Below are 15,666 nucleotides of genomic sequence, written 5' to 3'. Positions count from 1 at the left end.
GGGGCGGAGGGCGCGGGGGGCCGGGGAGGGGGCGGGGGGCGGGGGGGGGAGGGGGGGCGGAGGGCGCGGGGGGCCGGGGAGGGGGCGGGGGGGGAGGGGGCGGGGGGCGCGGGGGAGGGGGAGGGGGCGGGGGGGCGCGGGGGAGGGGGAGGGGGCGGGGGGCGCGGGGGGTGCACGGCCGCGGGCTCGGGCCTCCCCTGGCTCCCCGCGCCCTTAGGGGCCCTGCGCGCGCCGCCCCCTGCCCCCCCCGCCCGCGGCTGCCCCCCGCCCCCCCCGGCCGCCGGGCGGAACCGCCTCCCCCCCAGCCTCTCACCTGCGCGCCACCCTCAGCGCCGCCCAGCAGGTACTTCGGGGCGCGCGAACCCGAGGCCCCGGGGTCCCCTCCCGGGGAGCCGTCCTGGCTGGCCACGGGGCGGGCCTGCGTCGGGACCCCCGCCCTCCGCCTCCGCCCCCCGGGACCCCCTGCGCCCCCTGACCCCCCGCGCCCCCGCCCCCTCCCGGCCCTCTGTCCCCGCCTCCCCGCCAAGCCCCGTGCCCCCGCGTGTCCCAGTGTCCCGCGCGCTCTCGCCGCGTCGCCCTCGGCCACCAGCCTCCCGAGCCCCGGGCTGACCCCCGCGCGGCCGCGGCCCGGACCCGCCCCCAGGCTCCGCCGCAGGCCCCGCCCCCGGCAGCCCCCGGCCCCGCCCCCGCCCCCGCAGCCCCCGGCCCCGCCCCCGGCCCCGCCCCCAGGCCCCGCCCCGGCCCCGCCCCCGGCAGCCCCTGGGCCCCGCCCCGGCCCCGCCCCCGGCAGCCCCCGGCCCCGCCCCGCGCGTCCCACGCACACACGCACGGCGCGGGCCCGAGCACGTCGGCAGCGCGCATGCGCACATCGGGCCCCGCGCTTTTCGGAGGCTGCAGGTCGGCAGGGCGGCGGGGCTGGGCGCGGGGCGCGGGGCGCGGGGCGGGGCGGGGGGCGCGAGGGACAGGGGGGCGGCGGCGAGCGGACGGGGTGCGGCCGGGGGTGCAGGCGGGTCCCGGGCCCGCGGTTGCGGGAGGGTGCCTGGGGCGGGGCCCTGCGGGGCGGCGTGACCTGGGGCTGCAGTGACCTGGGGGCCTGCAGTGACCTGGGGGCCACGGTGACCTGGGGCGTGGTGACCTGGGGGCGGGTGACCTGGGGGCTGCAGTGACCTGGGGCTGCAGTGACCTGGGGGCCGCGGTGACCTGGGGGCCTGTGGTGGCCTGGGGGCCGCGGTGACCTGGGCCGCGGGGTGCATGACTGGGGGCCGCGGTGACCTGGGGGCTGCAGTGACCTGGGGGCTGCGGTGACCTGGGGGCCGTGGTGACCTGGGGGCGCGGTGACCTGGGGCCGTGGTGACCTGGGGCTGCAGTGACCTGGGGGCCGCGGTGACCTGGGGGCCGTGGTGACCTGGGGGCCGCGGTGACCTGGGGACCGTGGTGACCTGGGGGCTGCAGTGACCTGGGGCTGCAGTGACCTGGGGGCCGTGGTGACCTGGGGGCCACGGTGACCTGGGGCTGCAGTGACCTGGGGGCTGCAGTGACCTGGGGGCCGTGGTGACCTGGGGGCTGCCAGTGACCTGGGGACCGTGGTGACCTGGGGGCCGTGGTGACCTGGGGGCCACGGTGACCTGGGGCTGCAGTGACCTGGGGGCTGCAGTGACCTGGGGGCCGTGGTGACCTGGGGGCTGCAGTGACCTGGGGACCGTGGTGACCTGGGGGCCGTGGTGACCTGGGGGACGCGGTGACCTGGGGGCCGTGGTGACCTGGGGGACGCGGTGACCTGGGGGCCGCGGTGACCTGGGGACGCGGTGACCTGGGGGCCGCGGTGACCTGGGGGCCGCGGTGACCTGGGGCTGCAGTGGCCTGGGGGCTGCAGTGACCTGGGGACCGTGGTGACCTGGGGGCCGCGGTGACCTGGGGGCTGCGGTGGCCTGGGGGCTGCGGTGACCTCGGGGCCGCGGTGACCTGGGGGGCCGCGGTGACCTGGGGGCTGTGGTGGCCTGGGGGCCGCGGTGACCTCGGGCCGCGGTGACTTGGGGGCCGCGGTGACCTGGGGGCTGCAGTGACCTGGGAGCTGCGGTGACCTCGGGGGCCGTGGTGACCTGGGGGCCACGGTGACCTGGGGGCTGCGGTGACCTCGGGCCGGGGTGACCTGGGGCACGGGGACGCCCTCCGCGGGGCCTAGGGGCCGCGGGGCAGGTGTTGGGCTGCTGGCGCGCACATGGGGGGGCAGACGAGTTGGCAGGAAGTAGACGGACAGGTGCACTTCCAAGGAAAGGGTGAAGGTGGAAAGGAAAGGAGGATGGCGGAGTGCTGAGCCTGGGGGGCGTCCCAGCATGGCGGGGGAGGGGGGGAGGGAGGGAGGAGGAGGAGGAGGAGGAGGAGGGCCTTCCTCCCCATGAGGAGGTGGTGCCCACTTCCAGGTCACCTCCCAGTTCCTGGGTTCCAGGACTGCCCCCGAGACTCTTAGAGGCTAACATGGTGGAGCGGAAAGGAGGGCGAACGGTTGTCAGAAGTCAGGTGTACTTTTTTTTTTTTTTTAAAGGTTTTATTTATTTATTCATGATAGTCACACAGAGAGGGACAGAGAGGCAGAGACACAGGCAGAGGGAGAAGCAGGCTCCACGCAGGGAGCCCAACGTGGGATTCGATCCCGGGTCTCCAGGATCGCGCCCTGGGCCAAAGGCGGGCGCCGAACCACTGCGCCACCCAGGGATCCCCAGGTGTACTTTTGACTCGTTTATTTTTTATTTGTTTATTTTTTAAATTCATTTATTCATGAGAGACACAGAGAAGAGGCAGAGACCCAGGCAGAGGGAGAAGCAGGCTCCATGCGTGGAGCCGGACCTGGGACTCAATCTCGGGACCCCGGGGTCACATCCTGGGTTGAAGGTGCTGCTAAACTGCTGAGCTCCCTGGGCTGCCCCTTTTGACTCGTGTAATTCAGCTTTATCACTTAAAGCAAAGGAGAACCTGCCTGGGCCCTTCGTTTTTTGTCTCCTTATGGGAGACACGGCTGTATTACACGTGTACTAAAAGAACTTACAGATTGCTGATTCACAGGCAATTTGGGAGGTAGATTTTATTTTATTTTATTTATTTATTTTATTTTATTTTATTTTATTTTATTATTTATTTTAAAATATTTCATTCATTTATTCATGAGAGACATAGAGACAGAGAGAGAGGCAGAGACACAGGCAGAAGGAGAAGCAGGCTCCATGCAGGGAGCCCGATGCAGGACTCCATCCCGGGTCTCCAGGATCACGCCCTTGGTGGAAGGTGACGCTAAGCACTGAGCCACCTGGGCTGCCCAGGAGGTAGATCTTAAAGTACACGAGTTCTTGGTTTCTGCAACATCCTTTATCACAGTACTCCCAGGAAACCTGGGACATTTTCTTACGCATCCTTTTGTGGATCAAGAGGTACAGTCCATACATCCAGCAATATGATCACAATCACCTAAAATTCTGGTAAAATAATTCAACGTAATGTAAGGAAGCTTATAAAAAGAAGTTGAGAGAAGGACCCTAAACTAAAAGCACCTTGGTAGCAGACTGTTGAGACCTAGTGTTTATACTTGGGCAGATTTGTTTTCATGTTTCATTCATAATGACAGTTTCATTTTTTAAAAGATTTTATTTATTTATTCATAAGAAACAGGCAGAGACACAGGGGGAGAAGCAGGCCCCGTGCAGGGGGCAGGATGCAGGACTCGATCCCAGAACCCTGGGGTCACGCCCTGAGCTGAAGGCAGATGTTCAACTGCTGAGCCACCCAGGTGTCCCAGTTTCACTTTTTAATACTTCACGTGACACTGGAAAATCGTGAAATTGTGGGGCATCCTGTTTTCAGTGCTGCTTGATGAGTAAGCCCTTAAAAACATCACCTGTAGGGTGGTCGCTGATGTTCATGATCCCCGCCCTGTGGCCTTTGCTGGCAGCGCCCAGGAGGGTCTCGTGCATGCCCACAGTCTGGATTGTGTGAACGGGCAAGTGTGAGATCTGGCGCTGCTGCTTGTTGGCTCCGTGACCTCCTGGGAACTCTCAGCCTTAGTTCGTACGTTTGTGTAACAGGCCCGAGAATGGTACTTTCCACAGTGTGTTCGTGCTCATTGTTTGACTCGATCCATAATGGTGATTTCTCTCACTTTGCAGATCAAACTGAGGGCCCGGTGCTAGCGGCTTGGCTGACGTCATTCGTCTGGCTCTTCTGAGACGGAGCTGAAACCCCAGGCTTGGTGTGTTGCTGATTAATTTGAAACCCTTTCCATCTAAACCTTACGCATGTTTTCTGCACGAGCAGGGAAAATGACATAACTAAAACCATTCGCCCCATCACAAAGCGTTACTAATCGAGTCTCTGTCTTGAATGCTTGAGCTCGGTGATTATCTAGCCTTTCCCTTAGAAGTGCTCCGTCCTTCCACACGAGAAGTCTAGCACGCCTCCCTGCCGACGAGCAGAGGTACGAGAAGCACGCTCACAGTATCGTGTCTTTGTTTTAAATTCTTCTTGCTCCTGATGTTTTCATTTTTGTCGTTTGTCAGAGCACCTCCGGCATGCAGGCTTCCAGCAGCGGGTCCGTGCACCTGAGCGAGTGGCAGAAGAATTACTTTGCAATTACATCTGGCACGTGTACCGCAGGACAGAAGGCGGATGCGTACCGGGCACAGATATTACGCATTCAGTATGCATGGGCAAACGCCGAGTTGTCCCCGGCCTGCGCCACCAGCCTGTTCAGAAGATACGCAGAGAGATATTCTGCAGTTATTGATTCTGACAATGTTGAGACTGGCTTGAATAACTACGCGGAAAGCATTTTAACCTTAGCAAGGTCTCAGCAAACCGACAGTGACAGGTGGCAGTCTGGATTGTCAATAAATAATGTTTTCAAAATGAGTAATGTGCAGGAGATGATGCAAGCCGGCAAGAAATCCAGAGACTCTCTGTTGGCACCTGCTGATGCATCGGTCGTCATCCATCAAGAGGCTGTTGTCCTCGATCCCCCTAAATTGAGTGTGTGTGGGGGTTCTGGGGAGGGCCGCCTGTTAACTAACTCAGCGCATGATACCACCAGGACCCTGGACCTCCCAGAGGGCAGCCCTCCAAAGTGCCCTCAGAGTGCCCTGCCGCCTGCGCTGCCCAACACTGGTAAGACCTGTCCCACGTCCTTAACACCACTGGGTGACTTTGCCACCGCAAAGATCCATGCCACTCCGTTATTTGGAAACGTCCGGAAGCACAGTAACAGCTCTCCGAAAGCCAACGTAGGACTAAACGTGTTCTCGTCTAATCAGTCTTGTTTGCCTTCCGTCTGCGAAGGTCCACGGGAGAGGAGAGCTTTTTATGGTTCTGGCACCATTGATGCCCTTTCTGCCCCAATGGTGAATAAGGCTTTCAGTAAAACGGGAGATAACGGCCAAAGAGAAGAGGGTAGCTTGCCTACTTTTAAGACTGCAAAAGAACAATTATGGGTGGATCAGCAAAAGAAGTACCAGCAAGCCCAGCGAGCATCCGGGTCCTCGTACGGCGGCGTGAAGAAGTCTCTGGGAGCCAGCAGGTCCCGAGGGATATTTGGGAAGTTTGTTCCTCCTCTCCCTAAGCAAGATGGGGGAGATCAGAATGGGGGAGTGCAGTATAAGCCGTACAGCCCGGGACCCGCAGAGCTGGCACATCCCGTTGATGAGCGTCTGAAGAACTTGGAGCCAAAGATGATTGAACTTATCATGAATGAGATCATGGATCACGGCCCGCCAGTCAACTGGGAAGATATCGCAGGAGTAGAATTTGCCAAAGCCACGATAAAGGAGATAGTCGTGTGGCCCATGATGAGGCCAGACATCTTTACTGGCCTGCGAGGACCCCCTAAAGGAATTCTGCTCTTTGGGCCCCCCGGGACCGGGAAGACGCTGATTGGCAAGTGCATCGCGAGCCAGTCTGGGGCGACGTTCTTCAGTATCTCCGCTTCTTCTTTGACTTCTAAATGGGTGGGTGAGGGGGAGAAAATGGTCCGTGCACTGTTTGCTGTGGCAAGGTGTCAGCAGCCAGCTGTCATATTCATTGATGAAATCGATTCCCTGTTGTCTCAACGAGGAGATGGCGAGCACGAATCTTCTAGAAGGATAAAAACCGAATTCCTAGTTCAGTTAGATGGAGCAACCACGTCCTCTGAAGATCGTATTCTAGTGGTGGGAGCGACCAATCGGCCCCAAGAAATTGATGAGGCCGCCCGGAGAAGGCTGGTGAAAAGGCTTTATATTCCCCTCCCGGAAGCTTCGGCCAGGAGACAGATCGTGATTAACCTGATGTCCAAGGAGCAGTGCTGCCTCAGTGAGGAGGAAATCGCACTGGTTGTACGTCAGTCCGACGGGTTCTCGGGAGCCGACATGACACAGCTTTGCAGAGAGGCGTCTCTCGGGCCTATTCGCAGCCTGCAGACTGCTGACATCGCCACCATAGCTCCCGAGCAAGTTCGACCCATAGCTTATGTGGACTTTGAGAACGCGTTTAGAACCGTGCGGCCTAGTGTGTCTCCTAAGGACCTAGAGCTTTACGAGAACTGGAACAGGACTTTTGGCTGTGGGAAGTAAAGGGACACACGGGACACTTGAAATTTAGAGATGGCATCTTTGGGACGCAGCCTCTCCCACATTTTTAGCCTGGGAAACTGGGAATTTATTAGTCGTGCATTTAGTGTCTATTTTGAATTCTACACCTCAAATAGAATAGCGTAACAGGAGCTCAGATTTTACAGTCGATTGACTTAGCCTGTGTGGATGGAAGCTTTAGTGTTCGTCCAGATGTTCCCTGATTGCGAGCCTCTTCGTACAAAATGTGAAGGAACTTTTTCTTTGGTTTCAAAGCGGTCTTTCTTTTCAAGATGTACAATATGATGAGTAGTGAGCTCAGGTTGAAACCAGAAAATCTCCTGTGTGCGTGAGGTGGCATCTGATGGGCGCGCGTCTTCCGTTGAAGACAAGGTGTCTCCTGAAGCCCACGTAACCCTTCGTGTTGGCCGGTGTCGTGGTGTATGTGGGACGCAGCTTTGCTCACTGCTGTTTGGGCCCCCCGGGACCGGGGGATCCCCCGGGATCTGAGTAGGTCTCAGATCTCCCCAGACCCTGGGATCAAAGTGCCAGTGTTTTGTTCTGGTTGTGACCGCTTCAGAAGTAGCCGGGCGCAGTCTAATAATCAGAGACGTAGCCGCAGAATCAGAGGGTGAAGAATGCCGTGTTTTTGCAGGGAGTAGGTGATGTTGGAAATTAATATGTTATTTGACCATACTTCACAGCCCGTGGCATCGGTCTCTCAAAAATAAACGTTTTCAGATTTTTATAAGGACCATTTTATTTTATAAGGTAATGGATGTCCATTGTAGAAATATTGGGGAATAGATAGAAATGAACAGCAAGAAGAGAGTAAAAACCACCGTCATCCCACCACTTTGGGGAACACAGTGGCATTTCTTCCAGGGGTTTTGCACAGGACCGAGGCTGCACTGCGTTCCCCTTTGTAGCCTGCGTTTTTCTTTCTGTCCTCATCACTTTCCTTGTGACCGTGCTCTTTGACAACATCTTCCCTTAGGATTCCCGTCGTGCAGATGGACTATAATGAGCCAGTCCTCTCCTGGGAGCATTTAGCACATTTAGCATGTTGTTCAGCTTTTCTTCATTGTGCACAAAAACACGTTGAATGCCTTAGTGATTGTTTAAGAAAATAAATACACATTTCTTGAGTAAAATTCTTGCATTAAAGATCATGCACAATTTTTGTTTTTGTTTTTTTTCATGCACAATTTTAAGGCCTTTGGCCTGAATTGTCCCCTGGCAAAGTCGAGCGCGTATAGAATTCCCATCACACTGAGCCACAGGTCCAGACGGCGGTCCAGGTGCTGAGAGCAGGGCGGTGAACAGCACAGCTGGGTCTTCCGTAGGCGACATTCAAGGCCTAAGGTTTTCTCTTGACTGTGCTATCGGAGACCAGGAATTTGGTACTTTTAATAGGGGAGTTTAGACTGTTGTTTTAATTTTTATTCTTGGCTTGCCTTTTTTTTTTTTTTTTTTTTGTGCTCCTTTAAAAGCTTTGTTTATAAAAAAAAAACTAAAAAAAAAAAAAAAAAAAAAAAGCTTTGTTTATACAACTGTCCTTTTTTTTAAAAAAAAAAAAAAAAGATTATTTATTCATGATAGACATAGAGAGGCAGAGACACAGGCAGAGGAAGAAGCAGGCTCCATGCAGGGAGCCCGACGTGGGACTCGATCCCGGGACTCCAGGATCGTGCCCTGGGACGAAGGCAGGCGCCAAACCGCTGAGCCACCCAGGGATCCCCACAACTGTCCATTTTTCCCTTTGAAACATGTCATTGTCTTATTAGAATTTGGATGTTAAACTTGTCTCTAGTTTTTTAGTCAAATCTTAAAGTCATAAAGCATTTCACACATTCTTTGTGTCATTTCATTTCTGCATAAAGAGCATTTCTACAGGAAGCCTTGGATTCCTAGGTATTGCCGCCCCGGAATTTCTGCGATTGCTTCCCCGACACTAGCTCTCTCCACGTCACGCACGCCTTGCCTGCTGCGGTCATGGCAGCTGACCAGATCGTCAGCAATTGCCCGGGAGCTGTTTGTGTCTTACCCTGTAGCTTGGGCTCCGTGGTTACTGAGGGTTTTTCTCTGGGCAGCCGCTCCTGCCGGCCCCAACACCTCGCTCCGTGGGTCACCAGCCTCAGGGCCACGTCCCCGTGGGGGGAATTCAGTTTATGTCCAAGAGGAAATACCCAGTGGCTTCGCTCAGCTCTTGGGTCAGGCCGAGCCACATCTCTCGGGCTGTGAACTCGCTTTCCCGGAGCCCGGTCTGTGCTGTTCAAGTGGGAATCCGACCCTGAAGCAAGGGGACGGAGGGTGTGCTGAAGCTGGAACGGCAGTTGGAGCTGGGGAGTCACCTTGAGACTGTTTCTGCCTTCTGCGTGGAAGCCGCCTTTCTCTTGGCCTTCTGCCATTCGGAGTAGGTTTCTGAGGCCTTTGGGTATAGAAACTTCCAGAAACTGGACGAGGTTGCTTTGTATCTGCACATGATGATTAGATACGAAAATCTGGGATTGAATTCTCTGCTGAGCATTTTGTTGGGGCTGCACTGTCTGCACCACCGCGTCCCTAGGGAAGTGGGCTCTCACCTGGCTTGTGTCTTTGGGGGATCCGTTCCTTCACGGAAACACGTACTTCATACCGACGCAGGGACCTCGCCTGTGTATTCATGCCTGAAGGCGTTGGTAGGGATGCAGTATTTAGGATCTGCAACGTCAGTCCTTTCAAAGTGTCTGTATCCTACATCCAATTTCATGTGATGCGTATTCGGGAGCTTGTGTTCTAGTCTGCGGTCTTCTCCCATTTGGAAATTCTAATGCATTTTCTCAGTTCTAAACTCTGGTAAAGTCCGCCTCCACGCTCACCCCGCACGAGGGGCGTCCCGGTGAGGCGCCTGGGCTTTGGAGCCGGCGGGCCGCGGTCAGAGTCGGGCTCCACGGGCCGCGGACGTGTTCAGCCTCGCTTCTCACACGAGGATGTCCGCGCCCGCTGCCTGGAGAGTGAGGGTGAGCGGCCTGGTTGGGGATGGCTCGGACGCCTCGACGTCCTGCTGCCTCGACTGCCGTCGCTGCTCTGCGGGATCGTTCTCCCTGCAGCCGCTTTATGTGGCTGTGTGCTCCGGCTGGTTCTGTTGAATATTTGTGACGCTTGTCTTCCATCACAGGGCCTGTGTCATCTAGGCTTATGCAGGAAGTCTAATTAAAAGGAGTATCTTTTAGTTTTGTTTGTCTTCGGAACATTTTAATAGATCCCAGATTATGCTTTTCCACTCATTCCTCCTCACATCTTATTCATCAGTCTCCAGAATCACTCCCCAGTGTTTTCAAGGGACATTTTGAAACCCACCTCCGGAGATCTGATCGGAAGACATAATTCTCTCCAGCTCCATGGCAAAAGGGCAGGTCAGACAAGGGCAATTTTTGTTTTAAGTTTTTATTTAAATTCTTAAATTCCAGTAGTTAAGATGCAGTGTGCTGTTAGTCTCAGGTGTACAAGATAGTGATCCAGTATTTCCCTGCAACCGCCTGTGCTGGTCATGACAGGTGCACCCCTGAGTCCCCGTCACCTGCTCCCCCCATCCCCTGCCCCCTCCCATCTGGTGACCAGCAGTGTGTAGAGAAGAGTCTCTTCCTTGGTTTGTCTCTCTCTCTCTCTTAAAGATACATTTTTTAAAAAAAGATTTTATTTATGCATGAGAGATGCAGAGAGAGAGAGAGAGAGGCAGAGACACAGGCAGAGGGAGAAGCAGGCTCCATGCAGGGAGCCTGATGGGGGACTCCATCCTGGGTCTCCAGGGTCACACCCTGGGCAGAAGGCAGATGCTCAACCGCTGAGCCCCCCAGGGATCCCAAAGATACATTTTTTAACCACAGATTCCCACCTCTTGACCTCAAATCTGGAGTTGGTGGTGAGCAGGCCAGTGGGACAGCTATTTAAAGTCTGCCCCAGCTGTCTGGCCGAAGGAGGGCATTTTAGGAGAATAGATGAGTCACCACTTCTAACCCTTGTCCTTAAACTTATCCGTGGGCTTTATAAAACAGCGGTGGTGACTGAGTGTGCACCACTTGTGATCCGCCCTCGGGCGACGTTTTTCTTCACCCTGAGTCTGAATGCTGTAGTAGATAATCCTTAAGACACACTCAGATTTGCTATTCTGTTACCAGTTACCAAGTATTTATCAATCGGACAAGTGCTTACAGAGCACCAGGTGCTGGGCGCTACGCTAAGTACAAAAAAAAAAATTGTATTTCTATGTTCCCTGTAAACGTCATGATGGAAACCGGGAGGGGGCGCCGGGTGGTACAGTTTCGGTTTAGCATCCGACTCTTGGTTTCGGCTCAGAGGTGATCTCAGGGTCGTGAGATCGAGCCCTGCTTCAGCTCCAGGCTCAGCAGAGTCTCCTTGAGATTCTCTCTCCCTCTCCCTCTGCCCCTCCCGCTCATGCTCACTTGCTCTCTCTCTCTCTCTCTCTCTCTCTCTCTAAGTAAAATAGATCTTAAGAAAAAAGAAGCTAGGAAGACACGAAAGGAGAGCTTTGGTGAGGAGTCCAGTCAGCATAATGTACCACTGAATATATGAATGATGTAAGAAAAGGGGGAAATTAAAAAAAATCAGGAATTCCACATAGGGCGGCACTTCAGCTGTGGTTAAGGATGTAGCGGATCCTGGATGCTTCGCAGCAGCCAGCTTGGGAGTCTTGGCAACCTGCAAGGTACCTGTGACCGGTGGGGCCTGCCCAGGCCCGAGAAGGCCCTGGAGGTCTCCTAATCCACTCTTCCCAGACAGTTAGAGTGACTTGGGCTAAAAATGGGAGGCTCCTCTTGCTGGGACGTGGCCAGAGCAAGCAGCCCTCCAAGCAGGGCCTGTGCTCACCTCCACCTGGGCAGGGCGACAAGCACGCAGCCCCGGAGAGGGCCTTGTCCTCGTGGTCCTGTCCTTTGGGGGCAGGATTGCTCCTTGCGTCTGTATCTCATATGTGCTGTCGTCTTGCCCCTAAAATGCTCCTGGGAAAAACTGCCCCAGCCTTTTTTTCTCTCCCGGAACAAGATAGCAGGTTCGTAAGAAAAGGTGTAATATGGAGCTTTTCATCTTAAAATAACGGGCGAGGCCACACGTCAACCTTTTCCACCTCCATGTGCAGGACCTTCACTGACAGGAGGAAGTCAGGCTGATTCCAGGGCAGTGGTGCGGGGCAGGGGGGCCGCTGTTCTCAAACACGCCACCACTTATGGTGCTTCCAGAAGTTACAGGGCAAAGGCGTTGGTGGGGACCCCTGGGCTGAGAGCAGCGGTCCAACAAGGGCCGGGGCCGGGGGAGCAGCTGAGGCTGGCTTCCTGGTGACACGGAGCGGCGGGCGAGAGGAGTTCCCTGAGTCGGAGCGTGACGGACGGTGGGCCTGTCTCCTGTGGGCGGTGGCAGGTCAGTCCCGGGTGCCGGGCCAGCTAACGCTCAGGGCGGTTGGGGGCTGCCCGCCTGCTGACCCCTCACTTTGTGACCTGCTGCCTCCTCCCCGCACCGACTCCCGCCAGGAGGCGACCGTCCCTTCCCCACGGCCCTGCTGAGCAGCGCAAGAGCACGACTGGAGCATCCCCACTCGCCGTCCGACAGGTTTCAAGAAGTCCGCTTCTCCCCTGTGAAAATCCCGTAATAGACGCCCCCGAAGTAGAAGATCCAAATTCCTACCAGAGCTGTCATCTGTCTTCACTCCCCCTCTGCTCCATCCCGCTGGTCCTTACTCTTCTCCAAGATGCGACAAGGCTTTATCCGCGAGCAGGAGGCGTGGTGGGCGGCGTCCCGGGGTGTTCCCGGGCTCCTGTCCTCCGGTTGTTCGGCCAGACACGGATGCGGGCGCTGCTGCAGAGGGACTTGGCGGGTGTCGGGCAGCCGTGGGTCTGAGGACGGTGAGGTTATCCAGGCTGTCCCAGGTTCTCTGGGCCGTCAGACGAGAGGAGGCACAAGACAGCTGTGGCCGAAGTGGAAGTCAGAGACGCCAGGAGGGAAGGAGCCAGCAGGGCGTTGCGGCGCGGAGATGCGGGCGGAGAGCCACGTGGAACTGGACTCTGCCAACAAGCTGGGCACGCCTGGACGTGGGTGTCCCCCAGAGGTGCCCAGTGAGAGCCCAGTGGGCCAGCCCCTTGATCTTAGCCCCACGGAGGGATCCTGGGGAACCTGGCCGAGCCCACCGGATGCACGCCTGATGGACGGCGGGATTGTGGGTCACTCGCCAGATTCGTGGGGATGTGCGACAGCAGCCATTGGAAACTGAGGCAGGGACTGAGGGCCTTTACGCTCCCCGTTCCCTGAGTTTCGAGATCGCTCCCATGTCCTCTCACGGCTGTGGCCTCATGTCCTATTTCTCCAGAAGTCCTCCCCGACCGCAGGGTGGGGGTGTCCACCCATCGCCGTCACACCGCCCCATCTTTGTTGGCGCCTGTCACTAGCTGGAGCCTTTGTGCTCACTGCCCCTTTGTCCCTAGCGGCTCCCTGCCTCCTGTCACACCCACTGTTAGGGACGTCCCTAACAGCCAGGCGCTTTCTCGTTCACATGAGAACCACGCAAGATCCACCAGACGCCTCAGAAAACCCGATAGCTGGGCCAGATGCAGATGCAAGGGAAGAACGGCTCATGTTGAAGAAATCTGTGCGTTCGGGAGACCGAGCACGGCCCCAGAAAGTCCTGATCCCAGAAGACACGGTGGCCATAAAACAAAAACAGCAGCTGTTATAGGAGTCACAGTGGAATAATAACTTCACCAACTTCACCACAAACAGACGCGTGAAACATCCACGTGAACGATCTCACGGTGTGTGCGGGCGGCCTGCCCGGGCTTCTGTGTGGGGGCCTCACGCAGCTGCCCTCGAGGGGTCGGCTGGGGACGAGTCTCAGCCGGGGCTCGACTGGGGAAGGGGCACCTCCAGGCTCCGGCGGTTGGCGGCAGTGGGCAGGACCTGGGACCTCAGAGCCCCTCCGCTGCCCGCCCGTCCTTGCCGGGAAGGCCTTCCCGAGCGGCTCCTTGCCTCCCGGGAGCCAGGGGGAGAGGCCTGCCGGCCAGCGGGCACTAGACGCATCCACGACGTGGTGACACCGCGGCCCTCCAAGCCTCTGCCGTGTCCCGTCGGGCTATAATGGGCGTCACAGCCGCACAGTTCAGACGCAGGAAGCAGGAAAGGGTCCTGTCAAGAGAAAGCCCTTAGTGGAGGGGACGGGATACAAACGAAAGTGGCTGAAGCCCACCTAGTGGCGTGGACGGACGCCTTGCGGGATTCTCAGAGCGCGGCCGCAGGACCAAGAGAAGGAAGCGGGCAGGTCAGCGGTAGGGGAGGTCCCAGGAAACTAATCTCCACGTAACGGGAACCTTACAGAAAAGGAACGGAGAACAGGAGACAATGGGCACGTTAATAAGAGCAGATGATTTCCTGAGTGAATACCTGAGAATTCACATAAAACAAAAAGTCTATTGAGTGCCCGGCAAGAATGGAGGACGGGGAAGAAATACCGAGAAATCTGTGTTCGGGCTCTCAGGGAAACAGGCCCAAACCAGACCCAACGGGGCGCGTGAGAGGAGGTTTAGCACAGAGCGGCTGCTGGCTGGGGAGGCTGAGACACCCCACGACCTGCAGGCCATCGTGGGTCAGCGTTCGCGGCATAAATGATTTAGAGATTTCGGCCGTAAACCCAGGCTGGCAAATGTGGGGCTGCAGGAAAGTTGTATTTAGACACAGGAGACCCCAAGTTATCACCCGCACGTTCTGGGGGCACCTGGGTGCCTCAGGTGGTTACGTGTTGGGCTCATGATTTGGGCTCAGGTCATGACCCCAGGGCTGTGAGACTGAGCCCAGCTCCGGGCCCTGCGCTCTGCGGAGCGTCGGCTTCTCCCTTCCCTCGCACATGCTCCCTCCCTCTCTCTGTCTCTCTCAAATAAATAGATAAATCTTTAAAAATAATTATCACTCACATGTTCTTTACTGGAAGGGGAAAAGAAACCGTCAAGGATGCGTTACGCAGAAGGCAGAGGTGCTCAGGACAGGGAAGTTAACCAAAGGAGGTCATGGGTTGCCACCAACAGCCGTGAGCAAGGGAGCCAGTGACATCGTGTCTGGAAAAGGAGCTGGAAAGTTTAGTGATGAAAGTGTTCAAATGGATTCCTAAAAATAATCCAAAGCTAACACTGCAGGTGATTTTCAACAAACAGGTGAGGGGACGCCGAAGTAGAACACCTGCTGGTTTTTCATCGTGTGTCTTGTTCTGTCGGAGGGAGTTAGGTACGAATTGTGGTTAAATTTTAATGCTGATGATGTGGGTTTAGGGCCAGGGCCCAGGGACACTGAGGCTGAGCGCAGACCCCATGGCAGGCTCACGGGGAGGAGTTTGAGGTGCAGGCACGGTGGGCTGGGAGGCGGGGGTGGCGCAGACTCCCGCCGCGTGGCAGCAAGGGCTAGAGAGAGCCACCCAGGCCGCGGGGTGAGGACGTCTCTGGGAAGCTTTTATTTATTTATTTATTTATTTATTTATTTATTTATTTATTTATTTATTTATTTTTTCTGGGAAGCTTTTAGAACGGTGGGAAAAACAGACCGCAGGGCCACGTTTCTTTCTTACAAGGAAAATATTCTCAGGACACTGGAATATTACTTTTAAATTAGAGGACTAACAAATAAATAATAATGAAGTAAGGATTTTAGAATCACCGGTGTAGAGCATAGGGAGTGTTTAGGGCAAGTTCTTATGAACTATTAAGGCCCCACGTGTTCCAAAGATGGGACTTGTGTTCGGTGCAAAAACAAAGGGAATCAGAGTCAAGGACACAGTCACCGGTTCCATTCCTGGACCTTTTAATGAATCTGGAAGCTTCTCTGATAACTGAGCCAAAGGAAGGCAGCCGCAGTTCTGCTAGGAAACCCTCCGCGCACCTCTCGTCTCAGTACAGAAGGGGGGAGGTCGCCCGTGTTCCCCGAGAACCTGGCTCACGTAGTAGGCCTGGGGCGCTGGCAGCTGCTGCCAAGGTGCAGTTAGCAGAGCCTGGAGCAACGTGTAGCGGCTCACGACTCCGGAAGGCGCCTCCCGTACATGACCGCGGGGAGCCCG

The 15,666-nt window shown here is 56.5% G+C and overlaps 1 protein-coding gene across 3 annotated transcripts; it reads left to right on the top strand.

Annotated features, from left to right (window-relative positions):
* The first annotated feature begins 827 nt into the window (after positions 1-827).
* Positions 828-7,051, top strand: FIGNL1 (fidgetin like 1). 3 transcript variants are annotated; one of them, XM_041773444.1, is made up of 3 exons: positions 828-897; positions 4,155-4,237; positions 4,545-7,051. In XM_041773444.1, the coding sequence occupies exon 3, from the start codon at positions 4,557-4,559 to the stop codon at positions 6,585-6,587; it is 2,031 nt and encodes a 676-aa protein (XP_041629378.1). In that variant the 5' UTR covers positions 828-897; positions 4,155-4,237; positions 4,545-4,556; the 3' UTR covers positions 6,588-7,051. The 3 variants fall into 3 exon arrangements, with proteins under 3 accessions (XP_041629378.1, XP_041629380.1, XP_041629379.1); XM_041773446.1 differs by having other exon boundaries at positions 4,155-4,462; XM_041773445.1 differs by lacking the exon at positions 828-897 and adding an exon at positions 2,690-2,720.
* The last annotated feature ends 8,615 nt before the right edge of the window (positions 7,052-15,666 follow it).

Source organism: Vulpes lagopus, chromosome 11 (assembly GCF_018345385.1).
Source record: "Vulpes lagopus strain Blue_001 chromosome 11, ASM1834538v1, whole genome shotgun sequence".
NCBI lineage: Eukaryota > Metazoa > Chordata > Mammalia > Carnivora > Canidae > Vulpes > Vulpes lagopus.
Note: the sequence above shows the minus strand (reverse complement) of the source record. Positions and strands in the feature narration are given on the sequence as shown.